We start from the raw sequence: 22779 nt of genomic DNA on the forward strand, positions 1-22779 counted from the left end.
TGGCACTCTCCTGCATTGCTGGTCGGACTGTAAATCCATACAGGCTTCATGAAGGAAGGGTGATTTGGTATTGTCTGTCAGAATTAGAAAAGCACATGTTCATTGACCCAGCAGTTCTGATTCTAGCAATTTAATCTATGGATGTACTTGCAGACATGCAAAATTATATATATGCAAGATCACTCCTTATAACGTTCTTTTAATAGTCTCTGGAGATTTAAATTCAGCTTGATGTCTGTATTTTGGTCTTCTTCTTTATTCTTAGTACTAGTTTGTCTTCTCTCTTTTTTTTCTTAACCAGTTTTACTAGAGGTTGGTTTATTGGTCATTGCATAGTTCCATGTAAAAAATAGAATCAGCCAGGGTTGTTAGTTTTAATCAGCATAAATCTACTCTGGCAAATTTAAGCAGAAAAGGAATTTATTGAGAAAGAATGTTGGGTAACCCAGAACAATCAGCCAGGTAGCTAGAAAACTTGGCTTGGAAAATGGTAGCTAGGATCCAAGAGCAAAGTCTGTATAATATGAATTCTTTGAAATTTTTTGAAACTTCTTTGTGACTTAGTATTCCTAAGTTTCTTTAAGGAATATATATCCTGTTCATTGGATACATACACATATATAACTATGTATGACCAAGTTTGTTAATTTTATTGTTCAATATTTCTATATTTTTACTACCTCTTGGTCTCTCTGATCTGTTTTTAATTGTGGTGTGTTAAAATTTCTTACTATTGTTTTGGATTTATTAATTTCTCCTTATAATCTTATTAGTTTTTGCTGTGATGTACATTCGTACAAGTTCGTGATTATTATATCTTCTTGATGGATTGCCTTTTTAATCATTATATAATTTCCTTCTTTATTCTTATTAATGCTTTTCTCTTGGTTTTGCCATGTACTAGTTCTGTGGCCTTGGGCAAGTCATTAACTTCTCATTTTCCTTATTGTAAAATGGGTGTAATACCTACCTTATAAAGTTTCTGTGAAGATTCACTGAGAAAATATATATGAAGCATCTTACGTGTAATAGGTTCTCCATAAATGGATTGAAAGTACTTTTTTGTCTTAAGGCTTTTGCTTTTCCCTCCCTCCTTCCCCCTTTCTTTTACAGCATCTTATTTTAAGTACTATTTGCCTATAATTGGAAATGTGCTTAAGGGATGTGATTAAAATAGTCATCAGGGCTTTTTTTTTTTAAGTGGGTGAAGGTGGTGGAATGTTTGCCTCCCAAACTCAGGGTCTAACAGTTTTCTGTACTTGGGAGACTTTAAGTTATTATGTTCTGCATATGCATTAGGTGCAATGTTTCTACCTCAGTCGCTTCCACATTTCTCAGATGTACTAAATAAGAGTCTTTCTAAAATAGTTGAGACAACTGAAAAAGGACAAAAGTCAAGTTTTTGAGGAGCCTACTTTTATCCAACAAATATTTATCAACCTCAATGGGATGTAGAGTTATTAGCAAGTCTTAAGTACAGTGTTTAAATCACTAAATATACACAGGGGTATATAGAAATGTCGTGTACATTTAAAGAGGGAGAAGTGCGTACTTTCCCCTTTTTGATAGCATTTAGGACGTATCTTTTATTCCTGTTCTTAACTTGGATTTTTATCATCTATTTATATAATCAACGTGTATTGTGTGCCTCCTGTGGACCTGGATATCTCAGATTTAAAAATGTACAGAGAGAAGGGGAGAAAACAGAATTTTAGCTGAGAACACAGCATAAAAGGTTTAAAAATATATGGCATATATATATATAGTAACTAGATATTCAAGAGTTGAGAGATATAGTGCTTTAGAAAGATAAAGTTGTGATCTGTCTCTGGAGAACCTTGAATGACATGTTGAAGAGTTTTGACTTTATTCTGTAGGCTGATCAAAACTACTGAAGGTTTTGAGGTAAAAAAATCAGATTATACACTGAAAATATTCACAGGTTGTATACAGGAAAATAGTCTGGTGGCAATGTTGAAAAAGAAATAGAAAAATACAGTATTATGAATAAAACTCAGCTCATTTAAAATGTTGTGTGGTGACACTGAACTAAGAACTTCAAATGTAGTTTTTCCTTGAGGTCTTTTAACATGTTACTTTATCTTTGAGGCTCTTCCAGACCACTCTATATAAAATACTCTTTTTCTTCCCTCCTACATTTATTTTCCTCCATAGCATTTAGTACTACCAGTTGTATTATATACACACTTGTTTGTGTATTGTCTGTTTCCCTCCACAAGGTTGTAAGCTCCATGAGGACAGTGACTTTATTTGTTCAGTGCTCCTCCCCAGTGCTTAGAATTGTGCCTGGTTTATATCCTTTAATAAATATTTTTTAAATGAATGAATGAATATTCAAATTAAGATGACCACAGTGTTTTATGTGGTTTATAATGTGGGGGCAGCAGTAGGACAAGGTCTTGGTTCCTTCCAGAAAGTTTGTTATAAAGTGTTTTCTTTTCTCTTTCCTCCAGGGTTTATATTCAGAGCACCAATCAAATTAAGCAAGCCTGGAGAACTTCGTGAGGAATATGAAAGCCTGAGAAAGGTAGAGTATACATATTGTCATGCCATTCATTTTCTTTGGTGTGTGTGTGTGTCTGGTTTCTTCCACTTAGCATGATGTCTTTTTTTCCCCCCAGTTATTTTACTGAGGTCATAATGGTTTATAACATTATATAATTTCTGGTGTGCAATATTATTTATCAGTTTCTGTATAGACTGCATTGTGCTCACCACCAATAGTCTAATTTTTATCCATTACCATATATACGTGCCCCTTTACCCCTTTTTGCCCACCCCCCAACTCCCTTCCCCTCTGGTAACCGCTAATCTGTTCTCTTTATCCATGTGTTTGTTTATCTTCCACATATGAGTGAAATCATGCATTGTTTGTCTTTCTCTGTCTGGCTTATTTCATTTAACATAATACTCTCAAAGTCCATCCATGTTGTTGTAAATGGGACTATTTTATCTTTTTTATGGCTGAGTAGTATTCCATTGTATATATATGCCACATCTTCTTTATCCATTCATCAGTTGATGAGCACTTGGGTTGCTTCCATATCTTCGCTATTGTGAATAAGGCTACAATGAACATAGGAGTGCATAAGTCTCTTTGAATTGTTGATTTCAAGTTCTTTGGATAAATACTCAGTACTGGGATAGCTGGATCGTATGGTATTTCTATTTTTAATTTTTTAAGAAATCTCCATACTGTTTTCCATAGTGGCTGCACCAGTTTGCATTCCCACTAGCAGTGTATGAGGGTTCCCTTTTCTCCACATTCTCTCCAACATGTGTTATTTTTTGTCTTAACGCCATTCATTTTCTTAAAGTAAACTGAAATAATGCCATTAAAGAACACCTAGTGGGAGTTTTGATTTACTGGCAGTTTTTAAAATTTGCAATGTAGAGCCTTTCTCCACACTACCTTATACTGACCCAGTTAAATTCTGTAGCTGTAATGGAAGTAGAGTAAACCTTAATTAAGAACCCCTTTTTAGCTGTCCTTTTTTTTTCTTTTTTTTGAGGAAGATTAGCCGTGAGCTAACATCCGTTGCCAATTCTCCTCTTTTTGCTGAGGAAGATAGGCCCTGGGCTAACATCCGTGCCTATCTGCCTCTACTTTATATGGGATGTCGCCACAGCATGGCTTGATAAGCGGTGTGTAGGTCTGCACCCAGGATGCAAACCTGCGAACCCTGGGCCACCGAAGCAGAGCGTGTGAACTTAACTGCTACACCACCGGGCCGGCCTGTTAGCTGTCCTTTTAAAGAGGAAAATGTAGCTCACAGGGCCTTTGACACACGTGCTGCAATAACTGGGCACCAAGAGGGGTATTCTTGGCATTTAAATGTTAGTTAAAAGCTAACATTTAAGCTTTAATAATAATAGGTTGTATTATTTTTTCTTATCCTGCAAAGTTTCTCAATTACAGGTAGCTAATGTTATGTTTTCCTCTGTCTTAGGCCAGTAAGGCAGTAGTGGAATAATTTCCTAGAGAACGTTTACCATTGGGAAAGCTTTTAGCTGTGTCCACATCATCTTGTTTTTGATGTTTTCCAACTAATTGTCTGGGAATTACTTACAGAAGTAAGACTTCAAAAAAGCTGGTAAAGTATGTTACAAGATTTGTATCATCCTTCTCCAGCCCTCTCCCTGCACCACCATCCCTTACGCACCTTTGTAAATGATTAGATAATCATTCTACATGTTTATTAAAACTAAAATATTAAATATATTTAATATTTTATACAGGTAGGTAATCCACTTAATCAGACATCATCATAAAACAGAGGCGAGACAAGAACATTATTGTAGCATTTTATACTGAATATAAAAATCGGTATTTAACCAGGTCATGTTGAAGACAAAAGATAATAGAAAACTGTGCTTAATTGCTATACATTCTTTGACCTCTTTGAAATGAGGGTGTCAAATGTTGACATGGGTCCTCATGCTTCTTTTATATTGGTACTGTGAGGTTTTTTTGTTTTATTTATTTATCTATATATTTATTCATTCATTTATTTATGGGAAGATTAGCTCTGAGCTAACATCTGTTGCCAGTCCTCCTCTTTTTGCTGAGGAAGATTGGGCCTGGGCTAACATCCGTGCCCATCTTCCTCTATTTTATATGGGATGCCACCACAGCGTGGCTTGACAAGAGATGCTTTGGTCTGCGCCTGGGATCCGAACTGGTGAACCCCGGGCCACCGAAGCAGAGCGTGTGAACTTAACCACTAGGCCACCAGGCTGGCACCCTGTTTTATCTTTTGAAAATCACTTGCAAAGCTTTTTTCTACATAGGAAGAAATTATTCTCAGGGACCACATCAAAAGAATGACAGATTCCTTTTAAATAAAGTTCCAGAATATGCAGATATTTAGTTCTAATATACCTTTTCAGAAACTTGGAGAATATAGAAATTTTAAAGCTATCAGCTTGAAGATAAAGAGAAAACAAGCAGTTGGGGGTTGAAAAAGAAGGTATAGCAGAAAGGTATTGTAAGAGTATAGGTGTTTATAAGCCTTGGGAGAGAAAGAAACCTAGGGAACTGTGCTTTTGTTCCTATTAGGAGGAAGGGACAGGAGAATGGTTTTAAAAGAGACTGATGGCATAATGTTGAGTGAAGCTAGGACAATCTCATCCTGTATAAACTGGATTGGGTTTGAAAAACACTCACCTATGCCATTTGGGTTAAATAAAAGTTAGCTGTAGATCTCTCCCCCGCAACCCACCCAAGTACCCAAGTTATCCTGCATCCATTGTACAACCTGGAAAATGGAAATCCAAGTCGTAAACTCAAAAGGCACTAATGTGGCATATCCATAAAATGGAATACTATTCAGCAATAAAAAGGAATGAACCACTGATAACATGCTACCACATGGATGAACCTCAAAAAGATTCTGAGGGAAAGAAGCCAGATAAAAGAGACCACACATTGTATGATTTCATTTATAGAAAATATCCAGAATAGATGAAGGTATAGAGACAGACAGTAGGTTAATGGTTGATTGCAATAAGCAGTGGGAATGGAGATTAACCATAAATGGATATGAGAGATTTTATTGCAGCGGTGAAGATTTCTAAAACTGATTTACGATGTGTTCTACAACTTGGTAAATTTACTAAAAGCCATTGAATTATACACTTGAAATGGATGAGTTATATAATATGTAAAATATGCCTCAATAAAGATGTAAAAAAAGATTAAAAGGCACTAGACAATTGGATGGAGAACTTGATAGAGAAAAAGATGTCTCTTAGATTGCATATTTTCTGAAACAAAACCAAGTAAATATAAAATTATGTGGATGAATCTCTAGCGGGGAAGATCTTTAAAAGTTTCTACTGAGCAAGGGATGGTAACTGGAAATTAATTCTACACAACTCATCATTACTAATTTGATGTGTAACATACTACTAATATACTTTTTACTTGGTATACTTTATTATTTTGTTTAAGTGACAGTAAAGGGGCTGTAAAAAGTTAACAAGAAATTTTGTTCCCCTAATCCAAGTTCTTTTAGAAGATATTTACTTAATAATCATAGATCCTCCTACGTGTGGGGTAGTAGTATATGTACTGAGGTTACTATGAGTTTCTAAATTTTATGATTCTATGAATAGGTTTATATTTCTAAGTATGTTTAAAATTTTCTGTCTCATGTGTTTTATAGTTAATTTTGTCTTTTTTAAATAAGAAAAATAATGCAGTGTGAAAATTCCTCTTTTCTTTATTTTCCACTGTCTTTCCCAGAGGTAACTAGTGTCGACAGTTTAGTGTATATCCGAGATCCTTTATATACTTACATATACACATGCATGCACACACACATATGCTTTAGTCTTTTTCAGTATAAATGAGATCATGATGTGTATTCATTTGTTAATCAGATATTTATTGTGTCCCTACTGTGTGCCAGGTTCTAGGGATATGGTGCTGAAGAAGACATCCAAGGTCCTTGCCCTCAGGGAGAGTCCATTCTTGTGGGGAAGACAGACAGTAAATAAGCAAACAAATATTTAATATAAATAAAGCAGGACAAGTGGAGTTATAGGGGAGTGGAAGGGAACTTGAGGAGACACACAGACTGTTTTAGATAGAGTGATCAGGGACCGTCTCTCAGAAAAGGCAACATTTGAGTTGTGGCCTGAAAGAAGTGAGGGAGCAAGCCAAGTAAAGGTATGAGGAAAGAGCATTCCAGACAAAGGGAGAAGCAAATGCAAAGGCTCTGAGACAGAAACAAGTTTGGCTTGTTGAAGGAACAGTGTGGAGCTGAGTTTGCAAGTGGTGTGTGGAGGGGTGGTATGGGGATTTGGTAGGAGATGAGTTGGGAGAGATAGCAGGGTCAGATCACAGACGGCCTAGTTGACCTAGTAAGGAGGCTAAATTTATTTTAAGTGTGATAGGAAGCCACTAATATGATCTGACTTGTTTGTTTAAAAGGTCTCTGGTTGCTGTGTGGGGAATAAACTGTAATGGACCTAGGAGTTAGGAATTGTATTTACTGTGAATAGTAGAGACCCCAAAATAATGACTCAAACAAATTAGGAATTTTATTTTTCTCAAGTAACAAAAAAAGTGGAGATAAGCAGTCCAGGGCTGATATGGCAGCTCTATGACACCAGGGATTCAGGCCCCTTTTGTCTTTCTGTTTAGACATCTTCAAGTGTTCCTGTCTCCTTGTGTGAGATGGCTGATCCTTCTCTAGAATCCCATCTAGATAGAAGACGGAAGGCAGAAGGACACATGTCAGCTGATTTGGATCCTTTCAAAGAGCTTTCTCCAAAGCCCTACCCAGTGACTTCACCTATATTTTATAGTCCAGTGTCACAGACTCCCTCTAGCTTCCAGGGAAGCTGGGAAGCATAGTGTTTTAGCTGGGTACATTAACTTCCTAAGTAAAATCAGGGTTCTCTTAGTAAGGAAGGAGAAAATGGATATTGGGTGGACCCCTAAGAAGTCTTTGCCTCACGGAGCAAGAATGGAAAGAATACCAATTAGGACACTTTTGGAGTAAGCAATGTGTTGTGTTTAACTAGCATTAGGGTTTTGCCGGAAGTATGACAGAGGGAGAGACGCAGTGGACTTTAAGATGTATACAGGGGGGTTGTTACAGTTTTGGACCATGGCTATTTAAGGAGGTGATTTCAGGAAGGAATTGAGGACATGAGGGACATAGTGGACAGTGAAAGAATGGTAGGTCAGTGGACTGGAAGTTCTGATGGTGATAAAGAATTGTAAAAGTAAGAGTCCTTAGCATACAAGTAACACTGGAAAGCTAGGAAGAGGTGGTCTAAATGTGGGAGGCTTAGAATGAGACTGGGAGGAGGGGTTTTAGTTATTGGACATGACAAGGTTCAGGGTCTGATCATGGGAGTAGATAACTGAAGTAGGATGGAAGAAAAGATTTATTCAGGAGGAAGTGAAGGAACTGAGAAAGTATACTGATACTGAAACCTTCAGGAATGATCACTGGAATAGTTTGAGAGAAACTTAAGAGCTAAGTTTTTCTGTGAGTAAGGGAAATTGACAGAGATGTAATAGGTGACTACCACAAAGAGGGGTTGTGGGTGTTACAGTCTGATGGTCAATACTTCAAAGAAGCTAGGATTTTTGAAGAATAATATGATCTGTTCTGTAACTTGCTTTTTTTCCCCACTAAGAATGTGATTTTGAGAGGGGTGCTCTTCATATAGGTACTTTTTCGTCCTGAATAATATTTAATAGTATGGTTGAGGCATAATTCACTTAACCATTCCATATTATTGGTCATTTAAATTGTTTCCCATTTCCCACAATTTTAAAGAGATTCTGCACTGAATATATGTGAGCAAATACTTCCTTAGATTCCTAGAAGTGAAAGTGCAGAGTCAAATGGAATATGCACTTTGTATTTTGGTGGATATTAACAAATTGCCTTTTAAAAAGACTTCCTCAGCTTACTCTCTCACCAACAATAAAAGAGGATCCCTTTTCTTCAAATCCTTGGCAAATCTTTATCATTATTTTATTTTATTATTTTTGTGAGGAAGGTCAGCCCTGAGCTAGCATCTGATGCCGATCCTCCTCTTTTTGCTGAGGAAGACTGGCTCTGAGCTAACATCCGTGCCCATCTTCCTCTACTTTATATGGGACGCCGCCACAGCATGGCTCGACAAGCAGTGCATTGGTGCACGCCCGGGATCCGAACTGGCGAACCCCGGGCCGCTGCAGTGGAGCGTGCGCACTTAACTGCTTGTGCCACCTGGCCGGCCCCTATCATTATTTTTAGTATTTTGTTAATATGCTAGATAAAAATGATACTTTGTTTTAATTTACATTTCCCTGATTACTAGAGAGGAGGAGCATCTTATGCTTATGGCCATTTAGGTGTTTTCTATGAATTGCTTGTTTATAACCTTTAGATGTGAAAACCAGCTCCATCTTTTGGGTATTTGATTTTGACTGCTAATAGCATGCTTTTTTTTTGTTATTTTTCTATGCTTTTATAGATGTATTCTATTAAAAAGTTTTCTGACATTTTATGGAGTATTGAGTGGAAGGAGACTACTAGCATGTGCTCAGTCCTCCACCTTGTTACATTGCTTGAGGAAAGAATTTTGTTATATTCATTCTCGACTATATATATATGTGTGTGTGTATATATATATCGACTATATATATAAATATATGTATTTGTTATATTCTTGTTTGCAGTAAATGTATGTTGAAATGCAAAAATAATTTTTAGGGAGAAATTATTTCAATATTGATCTCTTTTTATATTTCCGTTCTGTATGAGACCATCAGTCATTTTTGTCTTTTGAAATAATTGATTCATCTCTATAGATTCTATTCATTGGTTGGATTAAGCTTATTATATACGCCATTATTTCTTCTGCTTAAACGGTTTGTTAGGTGCTTAACTTTGACCACGTGGTTAAATAAAGTTGCTTTATGTTAGAGTTGGGAAACATATAATCCAGCATGCTCTTGTTTGTCTTCTTTGAATCATTGGACTCTGAAAGGTTGATGGTAGGGGAAAAAACAGCCTTTGCTTCTAGACTGCTTGTCTGCCTAGTTTCTGTCGTTGGAAAGATGAACTGCTTTTGATAATTCTGTGGATCACATGAGTGGTTTAGACTTTCTCTGAATTGGTTTACTGACCTATCCATTTTCTTTTTTCTCTCTCTCCACTGGTTCGTTTTTGAGGAATATTTTCTCCCCATTGCTGGCTAAATTATTCAAGTAGTAAGCATGCAGTTCTTAGTCCTTAGCTAGAGCACAGAGTAATCAGATATGGTTCCTATATTGGATAATGTCTCTGTAAGGCAGACATTAACTTTTGTGAAGGAATTTTTTAAAGGTAAGTAAACTTTTAGGACCTAATTATCTTTGAAATTATATATCTTTAAAGTCCCTTTTATTATCTTTCTGCCATGAACTGTAAAAATATAATGCACTTTATTAAAACTTGAACATTTCACTTATATCTGTTTGGCTGTATAATACATCGTGAGCTGAATGTTGAGCTGGCCTTTCCCTTTTTTTTTTTATTGATGTTTTAATAGTTTTTAACATTGTGAAATTTTGGGTTGTACATTTTTGTTTGTCCATCACCATATATATGTCTCCTTCACCCCTTGCCCACCCCCCACCCCCATTGCCCCTGGTAACCACAATACAGTTTTCTCTGTCCATGTGTTAGTTTATATTCCACATATGAGTGAGATCATACAGTGTTTGTCTTTCTCTTTCTGGGTTACTTCACTTAACATAATACCCTCCAGGCCCATCCATGTTGTTGCAAATGGAACGATTTTGTCTTTTTCTATGGCTGAGTAGTATTCCATTGTATATATATACCACATTTTCTTGATCCAGTCGTCAGTCGAGGGACACTTAGGTTGCTTCCACTTCTTGGCTATAGTGAATAATGCTGCAATGAACATAGGGGTGCATAAGCCTCTTTGGATTGTTGGTTTCAGGTTCGTTGGATAGATTCCCAGTAGTGGGATAGCTGGATCATAGGGCATCTCTATTTTTAATTCTTTGAGGAATCTCCGTTTTCCATAGAGGCTGCACCAGTTTGCATTCCCACCAGCTGTGTGTGCGAGTTCCTGTTTCTCCACATCCTCTCCAACATTTGTTGTTTTTTTTCTTGGTGATTATAGCCATTCTAACGGGCGTGAGGCGATATCTTAGTGTTGTTTTGATTTGCATTTCCCTGATGATTAGTGATGTTGAACATCTTTTCATGTGCCTATTGGCCATCTGTATATCTTTGGAGAAGTGTCTGTTCATTTCCTCTGCCCATTTTTTGATCAGGTTGTTTGTTTTTTTGTTGTTCAGTTGTGTGAGTTCTTTATATATTATGGAGATCAACCCCTTGTTAGATGTATGTTTTGCAAATATTGTCTGTTCATCTTGATTCTGGTTTTGTTGTCTTGTAGAAGCTCTTTAATCTGATAAAGTCCCACTTGTTTATTTTTTCTTTAGTTTCCCTAGTCTGGGTAGGCATGTCATCTGAAAAGATTCCTTTATGACCAATGTCAAATAGTGTGTTGCCTATATTTTCTTCTATGAGTTTTATAGTTTCAGTTCTCACCTTCAGGTCTTGGATACATTTTGAGTTAATTTTTGTGAATGGCGATAGCAGATGGTCCACTTGCATTCTTTTGCATGTGGCTGTCTGGTTTTCCCAACACCATTTATTGAAGAGACTTTCCTTTCTCCATTGTATGTTCTCAGCTCCTTTGTCGAAAATTAGCTGTCCATATATGTGTGGTTTTATTTCTGGGCTTTCAATTCTGTTCCATTGATCTGTGTGTCTGTTTTTGTACCAGTACCATGCTGTTTTCATTACTATTGCTTTGTAGTATGTTTTGAAGTCAGGGATTGTGATGCCTCCTTTTTTATTTTTATTTTTTTATTTACTTATTTTAAAAGAAGCTTATATTTACCTGGAAAGTTTAAAATATGTTCTGTCACATTGCAGAAGCTGCAGGTTATTTGCTTATTTAAAAAATTTTTTTCCTATTAGATTGTAAAAATCTTTGAAGATGGATCTGTTTGTTTAATCTCTTTAACTCTCCACTGCATCTAGTATAATATCTTGCACATAGCTATTCATCAAATGCTGATTCAATTGTATTGTTGATCATCTAGTTTCAAAGCTCTTTGTTTTAAGAGAAATGACTTGTGTAAGAATATACAGCTGGCTCATGATAGAATTAGATGTATTGAAAGGTTTCTAGAGTTCTTTTTGCTACATTATTTGCTATTTTTTCTTCTTCCTCTGAATTGTTATTATGTAATCTTTGAGGAAATGCATACTTTTGGCACGTGCTGACATGCCTCTTTCTAGAACCAGAAAATAGATACAGACTCTCATAGTACATCTTTAAGAGCAGGTAAGTTGTATGGTCTTAAGAAGGAAAAACTCTCAAATAGAACAAGCTTTGACTGCATGAGGGAAGAACAGATAGCTCATTTAGTTGTTAGTGCTGTTGAGTTGATTCTGACTCCTATGGACCCTGTGTCCAGCAAGCGGAACTCTGCCTGGTCTTTTTTGTGCCGTCCTCTCACCTTCCAGTGCTATATTAGGCAATGCTCCACTGCTATTCACGGGGTTTTCATGGCCAGTTTTTTTTGAATGTAGGTGGCCAGGTCCTTCTTCCTAGCCTGTCTTAGTCTGGAAGCTCTGCTGAAACCTGTCTACCATGGGTGACTCTGCTGGTATTTGAAATATGGTGGCATAGCTTTCAGCATCATAGCAATATGCAGCCACCACAGTATGACAACTGACAGACAGGTGGTGTGGTTCCCTGACTGGAAACAACCAGGTCCGCGGCATGAGAGTGCTGAATCTTAATCACTAGACCACCAGGGCTGGCTAGTCAGCTTATAGGATGCTCAAAATCTAAAAATGTTAAACCTGATTGTTGTCTCCTTTTGCAATTTATAACTACCAGATGAAGAGAAACAAGTTTATCAAGTAATGTGCTTTTCTGCGCATGGTGATAGATTGTAATTAGTATTTGGGTGGTGAACATGATGTAATCTATGCAGAAATAGAAGTATAATGATGTACGCCTGAAATTTATACAATGTTATAAACCAATGTTAGCACAATAAAAAAATAAATTAATAAAAAAAAAAAGTAATGTGCTTTTCAAGGAAAATAATACGGTTAGGGAATTGAAAACGTGATCAAATTTAATTAGAATTGCAAGTTATTCAGATTATTTCTGCACTGTGCTGTTTTTCCTTGTCTCTTCCATTTATGAGAGGAGAGGATCAGTAGTTATAAGATTACTATATTATTATAATAGTTTTTATGGTTTAGAGAATTTTAAGATCATTTCCATGCTACTTGAAAGCCAAACTAGGGAATTTTCTAGAAGCAGTTGCAGCTCTTCTGGCTCTAGTACAAAATATTTTGTTAAAATATCATGATTTGTGAGAGTTTCAGTAAATTAAAATAGGTTTATTTTTTCCTGCTTATAAAAGTAAGCAGAATTTATAATTCTGTGAATTGTAAAAAGGAAAAAAGTTCAGGTTATAAAAAGATTTAAAGAAGAAAGGGAGGGGCTGGCCTGGTGGCATAATGGTTAAGTTTGCGCACTCCGCTTCGGCGGCCTGGGGTTCGTGGGTTTGGATTCTGGGCGTGGACCTACACACTGCTCATGAAGCCATCCTATGGCAGCGTCCCATATATAACATAGAGGAAGATTGGCACAGATGTTAGCTCAGGGACCATCTTCCTCAAGCGAAAGGAGGAAGATAAGAAATGTTAGCTTGGGGCCAATCTTCCTCACAAAAAAAAAAAAAGAAGAAAAAGATGACGAAGAAAGGGAAAATTACCAGTAATCCTGCCCCCTAATAACCATATTTAAATGTTTATCATAAATTTAAACTTAAGACTTTTTACAAAATTCTAAAGTCTCATTTGCTCCTTACATCTGAGTGTCAACTGTTTTGTTTATCTCAAAGTTTTTTTTGAAATGCAGGTGCTAGGGGCCAGCCCGGTGGTGTAGCGGTTAAGTTTGTGCGCTCCACTTCAGCAGTCCAGGGTTGGCAGGTTCGGATCCTGGGCGCAGACCAGCGCACCGCTTGTCAAGCCATTCTGTGGTGGCGTCCCTTGTAAAGTAGAGGAAGATGGGCACAGATGTTAGCCCAGGGCCAATCTTCCTCAGCAAAAAAAGAGGAGGTTTGGCAACGGCTGTTAGCTCAGGACTGGTACAGTCACCACAATAGGCATAGTTTGTGTCACAGAGAATATTTGTTGGAAGGACCTTTTAAAAATCGTGTAGTCCAACCTTATCATTCACTTCAACAACATTCTACTAGAATGTAAGCCCCATGTGAACAACTTTGTCATTTTTGGTCAGGGCTATGTCGTCAGCACTGAAAATAGTGCCTGACACATATACTCTAGCACTCTTATAAATATTTGTGGAACTGAACTTATTGAACACAGACCTTGTATCTAGAACTCAATTAGGAGAGGGGAAATCAAGGATGAATGGGACATGGCCCCTAATGGAAAGAAAGAAGCTCATAGTATCTGGGGGGAGAGAGATTTGAAAACAAGTAATTGGATACGAGTAAGTTATGTTAAAAACCCATGATAGAAGTGTGTTCTGGGTGTTACTTCATTTGCAATAGTGTTGTGTGTATATGTGTTTTATTCTATACTCTAAGGATGACTAGTTAACGTCCAAAGTACTAATAGAGAATACATACTCTGGAGTAGGTACTTAGCATTTGAAAGACTATAATCAGAACCTTCACTGCATAGGCTCGTATAAGCCATTCAGTTATTTCTGTAATCACCCACCTGTGAGGTTGGTTAACTAGCATAATGGATGCTATAAGTGATTTCTAAGTTTTTAATTTTTATAATAGTCAAACAAATGTGAAAGTGGAGAGAACAATAAAATGAACTCCTTTATATGCATCACCCAGATTCTACAATTACGAAGATAAATAAATTTTCATGGTGAAATGAGTAATATTCAAGACATGTGGATTAGCCACAAATATTCTATAGGAATCTCTGCTCTTGCATCAATGTGATTTAAGAATCTAGTGAGTTCAGTAGCTCATTCCTTCTCTGGAACATCGCCCTATGGTTAGGAATTCTGTTTGGCTCTGTGTTTAGCTGGTAGTGGAAAAATCAACTACCTGATTCTGACCAGAATATTAGTCCTGCTACTGAAATACTGCCTTGAGTGAACCTGTCATGCAAGATGTTTATTGTAGTATCTAAAAGGACAGAAAGCTAGCTGAACTTCATGATACTTTTAGAATAGGCTATGTGACACTTAAAATATTTTTAGGTGCTATAAACTATATGTATCATAAAATTTGCCATTTTAATGATTTTTAAGTGTACAATTCAGTAACCTTAAGTACATTTACAATGTTGTGCAACCATCACTATCTTTTTCCAAATTTTTTTTATCACTCCAAACAGAAACTGTACCCATTAATTAATATCTCCCCATTCCACCATCCCCCTAGCCCCTGCTAACCTCTTACCTACTTTCTTTTTCTACAAATTTGCCTATTCTAGGTATATATGTGGAATCATACAATATTTGTCCTTTTGTGTCTGGATTATTTGACTTAGCATGATGTTTTCAAGGTTCAGCCATGCTGTAGTTTGTTTTAGTACTTCATTCCTTTTTATGGCTGAATAATATTCCATTGTATCTATATATCACATTTTGTTTATCCATTCATCCCTTGATGGACACTTGGGTCATTCCCACTTTTTGGCTATTGTGAATAGTAATGAACATTGGCATACAAGTATCTGTTTAAGTTGCTGTTTTCAGTTCTTTTGGGTATATACCTAGGAGTGGAATTGCTGGGTCATACGATAATTGTATGTTTAATTTTTTGAGAAATCATCAGACCGTTTTCCTCAGGAGCTGCACCATTTTACATTCCTACCAGCAACGTATGAGGACTCCAATTTCTCCACATTTTTGCTGACACCAGTTATTTTTTTTTTTTAATTTTATTATAGCCATCCTAATGGGTATTTCATTATGGTTTTGATTTGCATTTCCCTAATGAATGATGACATTGAGCATCTCTTTCATGTGCTTATTGACCATTTGCATCTGTTCTTTGGAGAAATGTTTATTCAAGTCCTTTGTTCAATTTTGAATTGGGTTGTCTTTTTGTTGTTGAGTTGTAAGAATTCTTTATGTAAAAAAAATTCTTTATGTATTCTGAATATTAAATCCTTATCAGATATATGATTTGCAAATATTTTCTCCCATTCTGTAGGTTATCTTTTCACTTTTTTGATAATGTCTTTCACACAAAAGTTTAATTTTGATGAAGTCCAATTTATCTGTTTTTTCTCTTATTGCTTATGCCTTTCTGTTTGGCTTTTTCACTTAGCATAATTATTTTCAGATTCATTTACTTTGTTGCATGTATCAATAGTTCATTCTTTTTTATTGCTGAGTAGTGTTTCATTGTATGGATATGTCAATTTGTTTGTCTGTTTGCCTGCTGATAGATATTTGGGTTGTTTTCAGTTCTTGGTTATTACAAATAAAGCTGCTATGAACATTCATGTACACATCTTTGTATAGACATATATTTCTTTTTCTCTTAGGTAAATATTTAGGCGTGAAATGGCTGGATCATATGGTAGGTATATGTTTCATGTTTTAAGAAACTGCCAAACTTTTCCAAAGTGGTTTTACCATTTTAATTCCTACCAGTAGTGTATGAAAGTTTTGGTTTCTCTCAATCTTCACCAACATTTGGTGCGGTCAGTGTTTTTAATTTTAGCAGTTCTCATCGCTGTGTAGTGGTATCTCATCGTGGTTTTAATTTGCATTTCCCTAATGACTGATGTTGAGCATCTTTTCATGTGTTTATTTGCTTTCCATATGTTTTCTTGGGTTTAAATGTCTTTTCATATCTTTTACCTTTTTTTTTTTAAGCAGGTCGTGTATTTTCTTGCTGTTGAATGTTGAGAGATCTTTATATATTCTGGATACAAGTCTTTTATCAGGTATATGCTTTGCAAATATTTTTCTCCCAATATGTGTTTCATTCTCATAGAGTTTTTTGAAGATCAGAAGTTTTTAACTTTCAAAAAATACAGTTTATACTTTTTTTTCTCTGTGGCTTGTGCTTTTGGTGTTACATCTAAGAATTCTTTGCCCAGCCCAAGGTCACAAAGATTTTCTTCTATGTTTTCTTCTGGAAGTTTTATACTTTTAGGCTTTACACTTAGGTCTATGATTCATTTTGATTTAATTTTTATATATGGTGTGGGGTGTAGATCCAAGTTCCTTTTTGTACATACGGATGTCCCAATTGTTCCAGCACCATCTGTTGAAAAGACTATTCTTTCTCCATTGGATTGTCTTTGCACCTTTGTCAAAAATCAGTTATCCATATTTTTGGGGCTCTAAATTCTATTCGTACCATTGATCTATTTGCTTATTTTTAGTCTGATACCATGCTGTTTTTCTTACTGTAGCCTCATAATAAGTCTTGAAATCTGGTAGTCTTAATCCTCCAACTTTGTTCTTCTTTTTCAAAGTTATTTTGGCTATTCTTGGTTCTCTGTATATCCATGTGAATTTTAGCATCGGCTTGCCAATTTCTACAGAAAAGCCTTTTTGGATTTTGATTGGGATTGCATTGAATCTATAGATCAATTTGGGGAAAATTGACATCTCAATAATATTGAGTCTTCAGACCCATCAACATAGTATATCCTTCTATTTTTTTAGGTCTTTAATATCTCTCAACAATGTCTTGTGGTTTTTCAGTTTCCACTCTTTTGTCAGATTTATCTTAAGTATTTCACATTTTTTGCTGTAACTATAAGTGATATTTTTAAATTTTTAATTTGTAATTGTTAATGTGAGTATATAAAAATACAGTTGATTTTTATATTTATATTCTATCCTACAGCCTTGCTAAACTCATTTAGTAGTGCTGGTAGCTTTTTTGTAGCTTCTAGTGGATTTTCTACATGGAGGATTATGTTGTCTGCAAATAATAACTGTTATTAGAGGACTTAACTACCAGATTTCAAGACTTACTAAAATACTAGTCATCAAGACAGAATGGTATTGGCATAAGGAAAAGATGTATAGATCAAGGGAATAGAATATAATCCTGGAATAGACCCACTCATATATAGTCAAGTAATGTTCACAAAGGCACAGAAGTAATTCATGGCAAAAGAATAGTCTTTTCCAAACACTGTATGACTTCACTCATATGTAGAATATAAACTAACACACGGACAGAGAGAACCGTTTGGTGGTTACCAGGGAGAAGGGAGTTGGGGGGTGGGCACAGTGGGTGAAGGGGCACATTTATGTGGTGACTGACAAATAATAATGTGCAACTGGAATCTCACAATGTTATAAACTATTATGACATCAATAAAAAAATGACAAAAAAAAAGAGTAGTCTTTTCAACAATGGTGCTGAAACAAACTGAATATTCTACGAATAAGTAAAAGTGAGTCTTCATCTCTGCTTTATACAATATACGAAAATTAATTCAAAATGGATCATAGACTAAACGGAAAAGCTAAAACTATGCAGAAGAAAACATTGTTGACCTTGGAGTTGGCAAAGATTCTCTACATAGGAACACAAAAAATCCTAATCATAGAAGAAAAAATTGATATATTGGATTTTATCAAAGTTAAAAACTTCCACTCATTAAGGAAATAAAAACGCAAAGCAAAGACTGGCAGAAAATATTCTCAAAATGTGTATCTAACAATGGACTTGTATCCAGAATTTAGTGATAAGGTTAAAAAAAATAAGGTAAAATGGTTGAACAGACACTTTACAAAGGAGATATGCTACTAAGCACATGAAAAGATGCCCAGCATAATTAGCCAGCAGGGAAATACTTATTAAAACCACAATGGGATATCACCTTACATCCTGTAGAATGGCTAAAATTAAAAGGCTAACAATTCCAAGAGTGAGAATGAATGTGAGGATGTGAATCAGCTGGAACTCTCATGCATTGCTAGTGGGAGTATAAAATGGTATAACCACCACGGAAAACATTTTGGCAGTTGCTTTATAAATTTGAACATATACTTACTATGTGACCCAGCAATTCCACTTGTAGCTATTTAGCCAAACTAAGTCAAAACATCTGTCCACAAAAAGACATGAATGTTCATAGCAGCTTTATTCATAATAGCCCAAAATTAAATACGACTCAAATGTCCTGCACTTGAATGGATAAACAAATTGTGATATATTCACACAATGGAATAGAACTTATCCATAAAAGGAATGTCTTAAAAATAAACTGAGTAACATGGATGGATCTCAAAAATACACTGAGTGAATGAAGCCTGATACAAAGGAATATATGCTGTGTGATTTTATAATAGGTGAAACTAATCAGTAGTCATAGTTATCAGATTAGGGGTTGCCTAGGGCTGGTTAGGGTGGGATATTGATTGCTAGTGGGCTTGAAGGGACTTTCTTGGGTGGTAAAAATGTTCTTTCTCTTGATTAGGGAGATGGTTACATGGATATAAACATTTGTCAAAATTCATTGAGTTATACATTGCATATGTGTTCATTTTATCATATGTAGATCATAGCTTAACATAGTTGATTTTTAAAAAATCAGTTCTAAGAGGATTATAGATCTAAATGTGAAAGGTCAAATAATAAGTTCCTTAAAGATAACATGGGAGAATTTCTTAAACAAGATATATAAAGCACTAACACTAAATTAAACTGCATTAAAACCTGGAACTTCTTGTCTTCAAAAGACACCACTAAGAGAGTGAAAAAGGCTAGCTACTGTGTGAGAGGAACAAGTATATGCATACACATACATACACACATATATTTACTTAAATATCTTGTATGTATATGTATGAAACATTTTTTTCCTGAAAACTGCCTCATATTCAAAAAATATAAATAACTCCTACAGATTGCTAGAGAAAAAACCCAAATATCTAAAAGAAAAAAGGACAACAATTTCTCTTGTTGCCCTTTTTTGGGCAACTGTAGTGCCTACTATAGGAATTGACTCAAGTTGCACAAGCTAGCCTGAGGGGTATTTAACACCCCTTGGAGCAAACTTTGGTCCAGTGGGATGTGGAAGTCTATAATATTCCCTTTTTCTCACTTCAGACTGACAGTCTTGAGATGCATTTCATACAGTTTCTCATATTTTCCTCTGTAGCCAACTATTGGGCCAACTGTTTCACCACATTTATTGGCTCTCTGTCTTGCCTTGTTATGCTACTCCATCCTTAACTACTGCTCCCCAATAAAGTATTCACACAGAAGCTTTCTTCTCAGGTTCTGCTCAGCACCCCCTAAAAAAGAATCATCTAGCCCAAAACGTCAGTAGTGGTGAGGTTGAGAAACCCTGGTATCTGAAGCCAATGGTCTGCTTTAAAATTCAAGCTCTTCAATATTCAATCAGTGTGACTTTGGGAAATAACCACTGAGTGTTAATTTTTGTGTCTATGAAATGATAATGATAGATACAAAACAGAGCCCTTAAGGATTAAATGAGGTTAGCTCTATAAACTTAATGCCTGGAACATAGAAGAGTTCAATAAACAGCAGCTATTGATATTTCTTATTCGTTTATATGCTACTTTCGGACACTCCCTGAGGCATTTTCCCTGAGTATAAAAACTTTTCTAGACACCAAATTCTCAAGTCCTTATAAATAACCACCAAAAGGCATAAAAAAATAACTTCTACAGAACGCAGTATAGAGGAAACACCAACATGATTCATGTGAAGATTTAAGTGGATATATGGGTTTTTCAATTTTGTAAATTTTTAGCTTTAAGATGATGCTGTGTTAGCAGAGACTCAACATTACAATGAAAAGGTTGTTTTGCCAGCAACACAAATCCATTGTCAAAAACTTTGAGAGCAGCAATAAACATTATTAGGAGGCAGAAGGATGCATTCTACAACCTAGAAAAGCCAGAGGACATAGTATGCAAACACCATTAAGCACTACACAAAATAACACTTAAAATATATAAAAAAGGAAGGTTTTTTTTAAATAGCAGCATCTGTGTATATACATATTGTTGGGGGCTCTCCTCTGCATTTAGGAGGTTTAGAAGCAATCCTTGGCCTCCACCCATTAGATGCCAGTAGCACATACACCCCACTCCCTCAGTTGTGGCAACCAAAAGTGCTTCCAGACCTTGCCAAGTGTATCCTGGAAGACAAAATCATACTTGGTTGGGAACCACTGAGATAAACCTAGATTTGAATTCCACCTCCAGGGCTATGGGTCTGTGAAGTTGAACACATTGCCTAACTCTTAAACCTTGCTTTTCCTAAGTGAGATAATGTGTGTCCAGGACTTAGCTCAGCACCTGACACCTCGAGTTCACTCAATGATAACAATTATTATGATGCGAAAACCTATTCTCTTTTGTGTCACTTGGCCTCTCTGTCCTCTGAAAGGGAAATGCCCTTTGTATAGGCTGTGGCCAAGTAGCTGAACAAGAATTTCTCGTCTAAGGTCATCAAAAGGCGTGGCTCTTCCATGTGGGCAGTTAGCATAGACTTAGGTTTGCTTTCTCCCTGGCTGTCGATTTGCTTTTCTTCCTCTTCTGTTCTTGTTTGACTTGGGCAGAGTTTGGAGTACATTATTTCATTTGAATCTCCTCCTGGCATGGCATTGTGTATGGTGTTGTTTGCATATTCGTAACCTCTTGAATTAGACTTCATGTGTTAAAGATTAGTTCGGGCTTATGGGAATCAGATCTATAGAAATTGGAAAGATAAGACTAAATCGTTATTGTTGTTTATTGTTATTGTTGTTTTTGTTTTTTAACCCTGAGGCAACAGCCAATGAAAAATATTTATTCTTTAGCTTTATTTTTTTGCAAGTATGATTAAAAATATTAGTAGCCTGTAATTGCTTTGATATACATTATGTCATTTAAATTTTATTAAAACCCTGGCCAGTGAAAAGAGAATAAAAGGAGATAAGGAAAGAGGACTCTTGATGTATTGTAAGTACACAGCAAGACACTATATTAAGTACTTTATTAATCTCATCTACTTCTTACCACAATTTATCTGCAAAGAAAGTAGCATTATCCCTATTTTGTAGATGAGCATATGGTGGTTCATTTGCCCAAGACCATATAGCTGGTAAATAAGTGACAGAACCACTAGAACCCGGGTTTTTTATTCCAAAGCCCATCTTATTTTCATAAGGCCATGCTACCTCCCCCAAATGAGGGGCATATGCATGCCTCTGCCTTAAATTTTTTTGTAGACCATGTATCTTGACCGATCCTCTGGACCACAAGATAATAGCATAAATTGTAGGACATTGCAACTGTGGTAAGTCATTTTTTCTGTTGCCACTAAGCTTAAAGACCTGTCTTGCTTAGCCCAGCTTCTCTGGTCCTCTATGGCCTACATATCTGCTGTTCTCCTGGTCCAATGCAGTTATATCCGATTTATGGGAATAAGGAAAGTTTTTAGGTTCAGCCTTTTGTGGCTGAGTGAATAAACCTTTTTTGATTATATGTATTATCTTAGCTTTTATGGTTTCATTCTGCTCAAGAATGCAGAGCAGTTAAATCTTAAGCCATGAAGTGTATGTTTGGCATGAGTCAAGTAAAAGTAGACTTATCTAAAAATTAAGAGGGCTTTATATCCAATGGGAAAAATATTCTCAAAACTGCCATGTGATCTGTTTGTTCTAATAGACTACTGAGTATAAGATGCTTTTAAGTCTATAGTTGCCTAAAACTCTACTGTCTGGTGTGATATGTATTTGTAGCTGAGAGAAGAAAAGTTGCAAGAGGAGAAAACCTCTGAAGATCAAATCCACAAGCTGTTACCAGAGGATACAGAAACTGGGAAAAGGAGAATGGATGAACAGAAAAAAAGAGATGAGCCATTAGTACTGAAAACAAATCTGGAGCGTGTAAGTAGATCACCTTTTTAATGGACATCTGCCTCAAAATTAGCAATTAAGCCCAGGTGACAGGGATCTGAAAAACCTACGTTGGTGAACTATGAGACCAGTAACAGTCAATGACTGTGCAGCTTAAGAGTAGTGAAGAACTTAGCATCCAGATGAGAGCTGGAGAAAATAATTTATGAATGGCACAATGAGACTTACATGGAAAGATTAAGGAAGCAGTGGGGGAGAAAGGTGAATGAGAGGAAAAACCTAGTATAGTATACCACTTGTGATAAGGTTTAAACGTATATTGTCATTTTGACTTATGTGT

General features: G+C 36.0%; 1 protein-coding gene across 1 annotated transcript in view; it reads left to right on the forward strand.

Annotated features, from left to right (window-relative positions):
- RNF169 (ring finger protein 169) overlaps window positions 1–22779 on the forward strand; it is an 83416-nt gene that overhangs the window by 26959 nt on the left and 33678 nt on the right. Inside the window, exons 2-3 of the mRNA XM_087433454.1 lie at window positions 2475–2548; window positions 22323–22469. Coding sequence (XP_087289580.1) covers window positions 2475–2548; window positions 22323–22469 — 221 coding nt within the window. The remainder of the gene's footprint in view (window positions 1–2474; window positions 2549–22322; window positions 22470–22779) is intronic.

The sequence above is a fragment of the Ceratotherium simum genome, chromosome 7 (assembly GCF_057802395.1).
Source record: "Ceratotherium simum simum isolate JZ-2026a chromosome 7, ASM5780239v1, whole genome shotgun sequence".
NCBI lineage: Eukaryota > Metazoa > Chordata > Mammalia > Perissodactyla > Rhinocerotidae > Ceratotherium > Ceratotherium simum.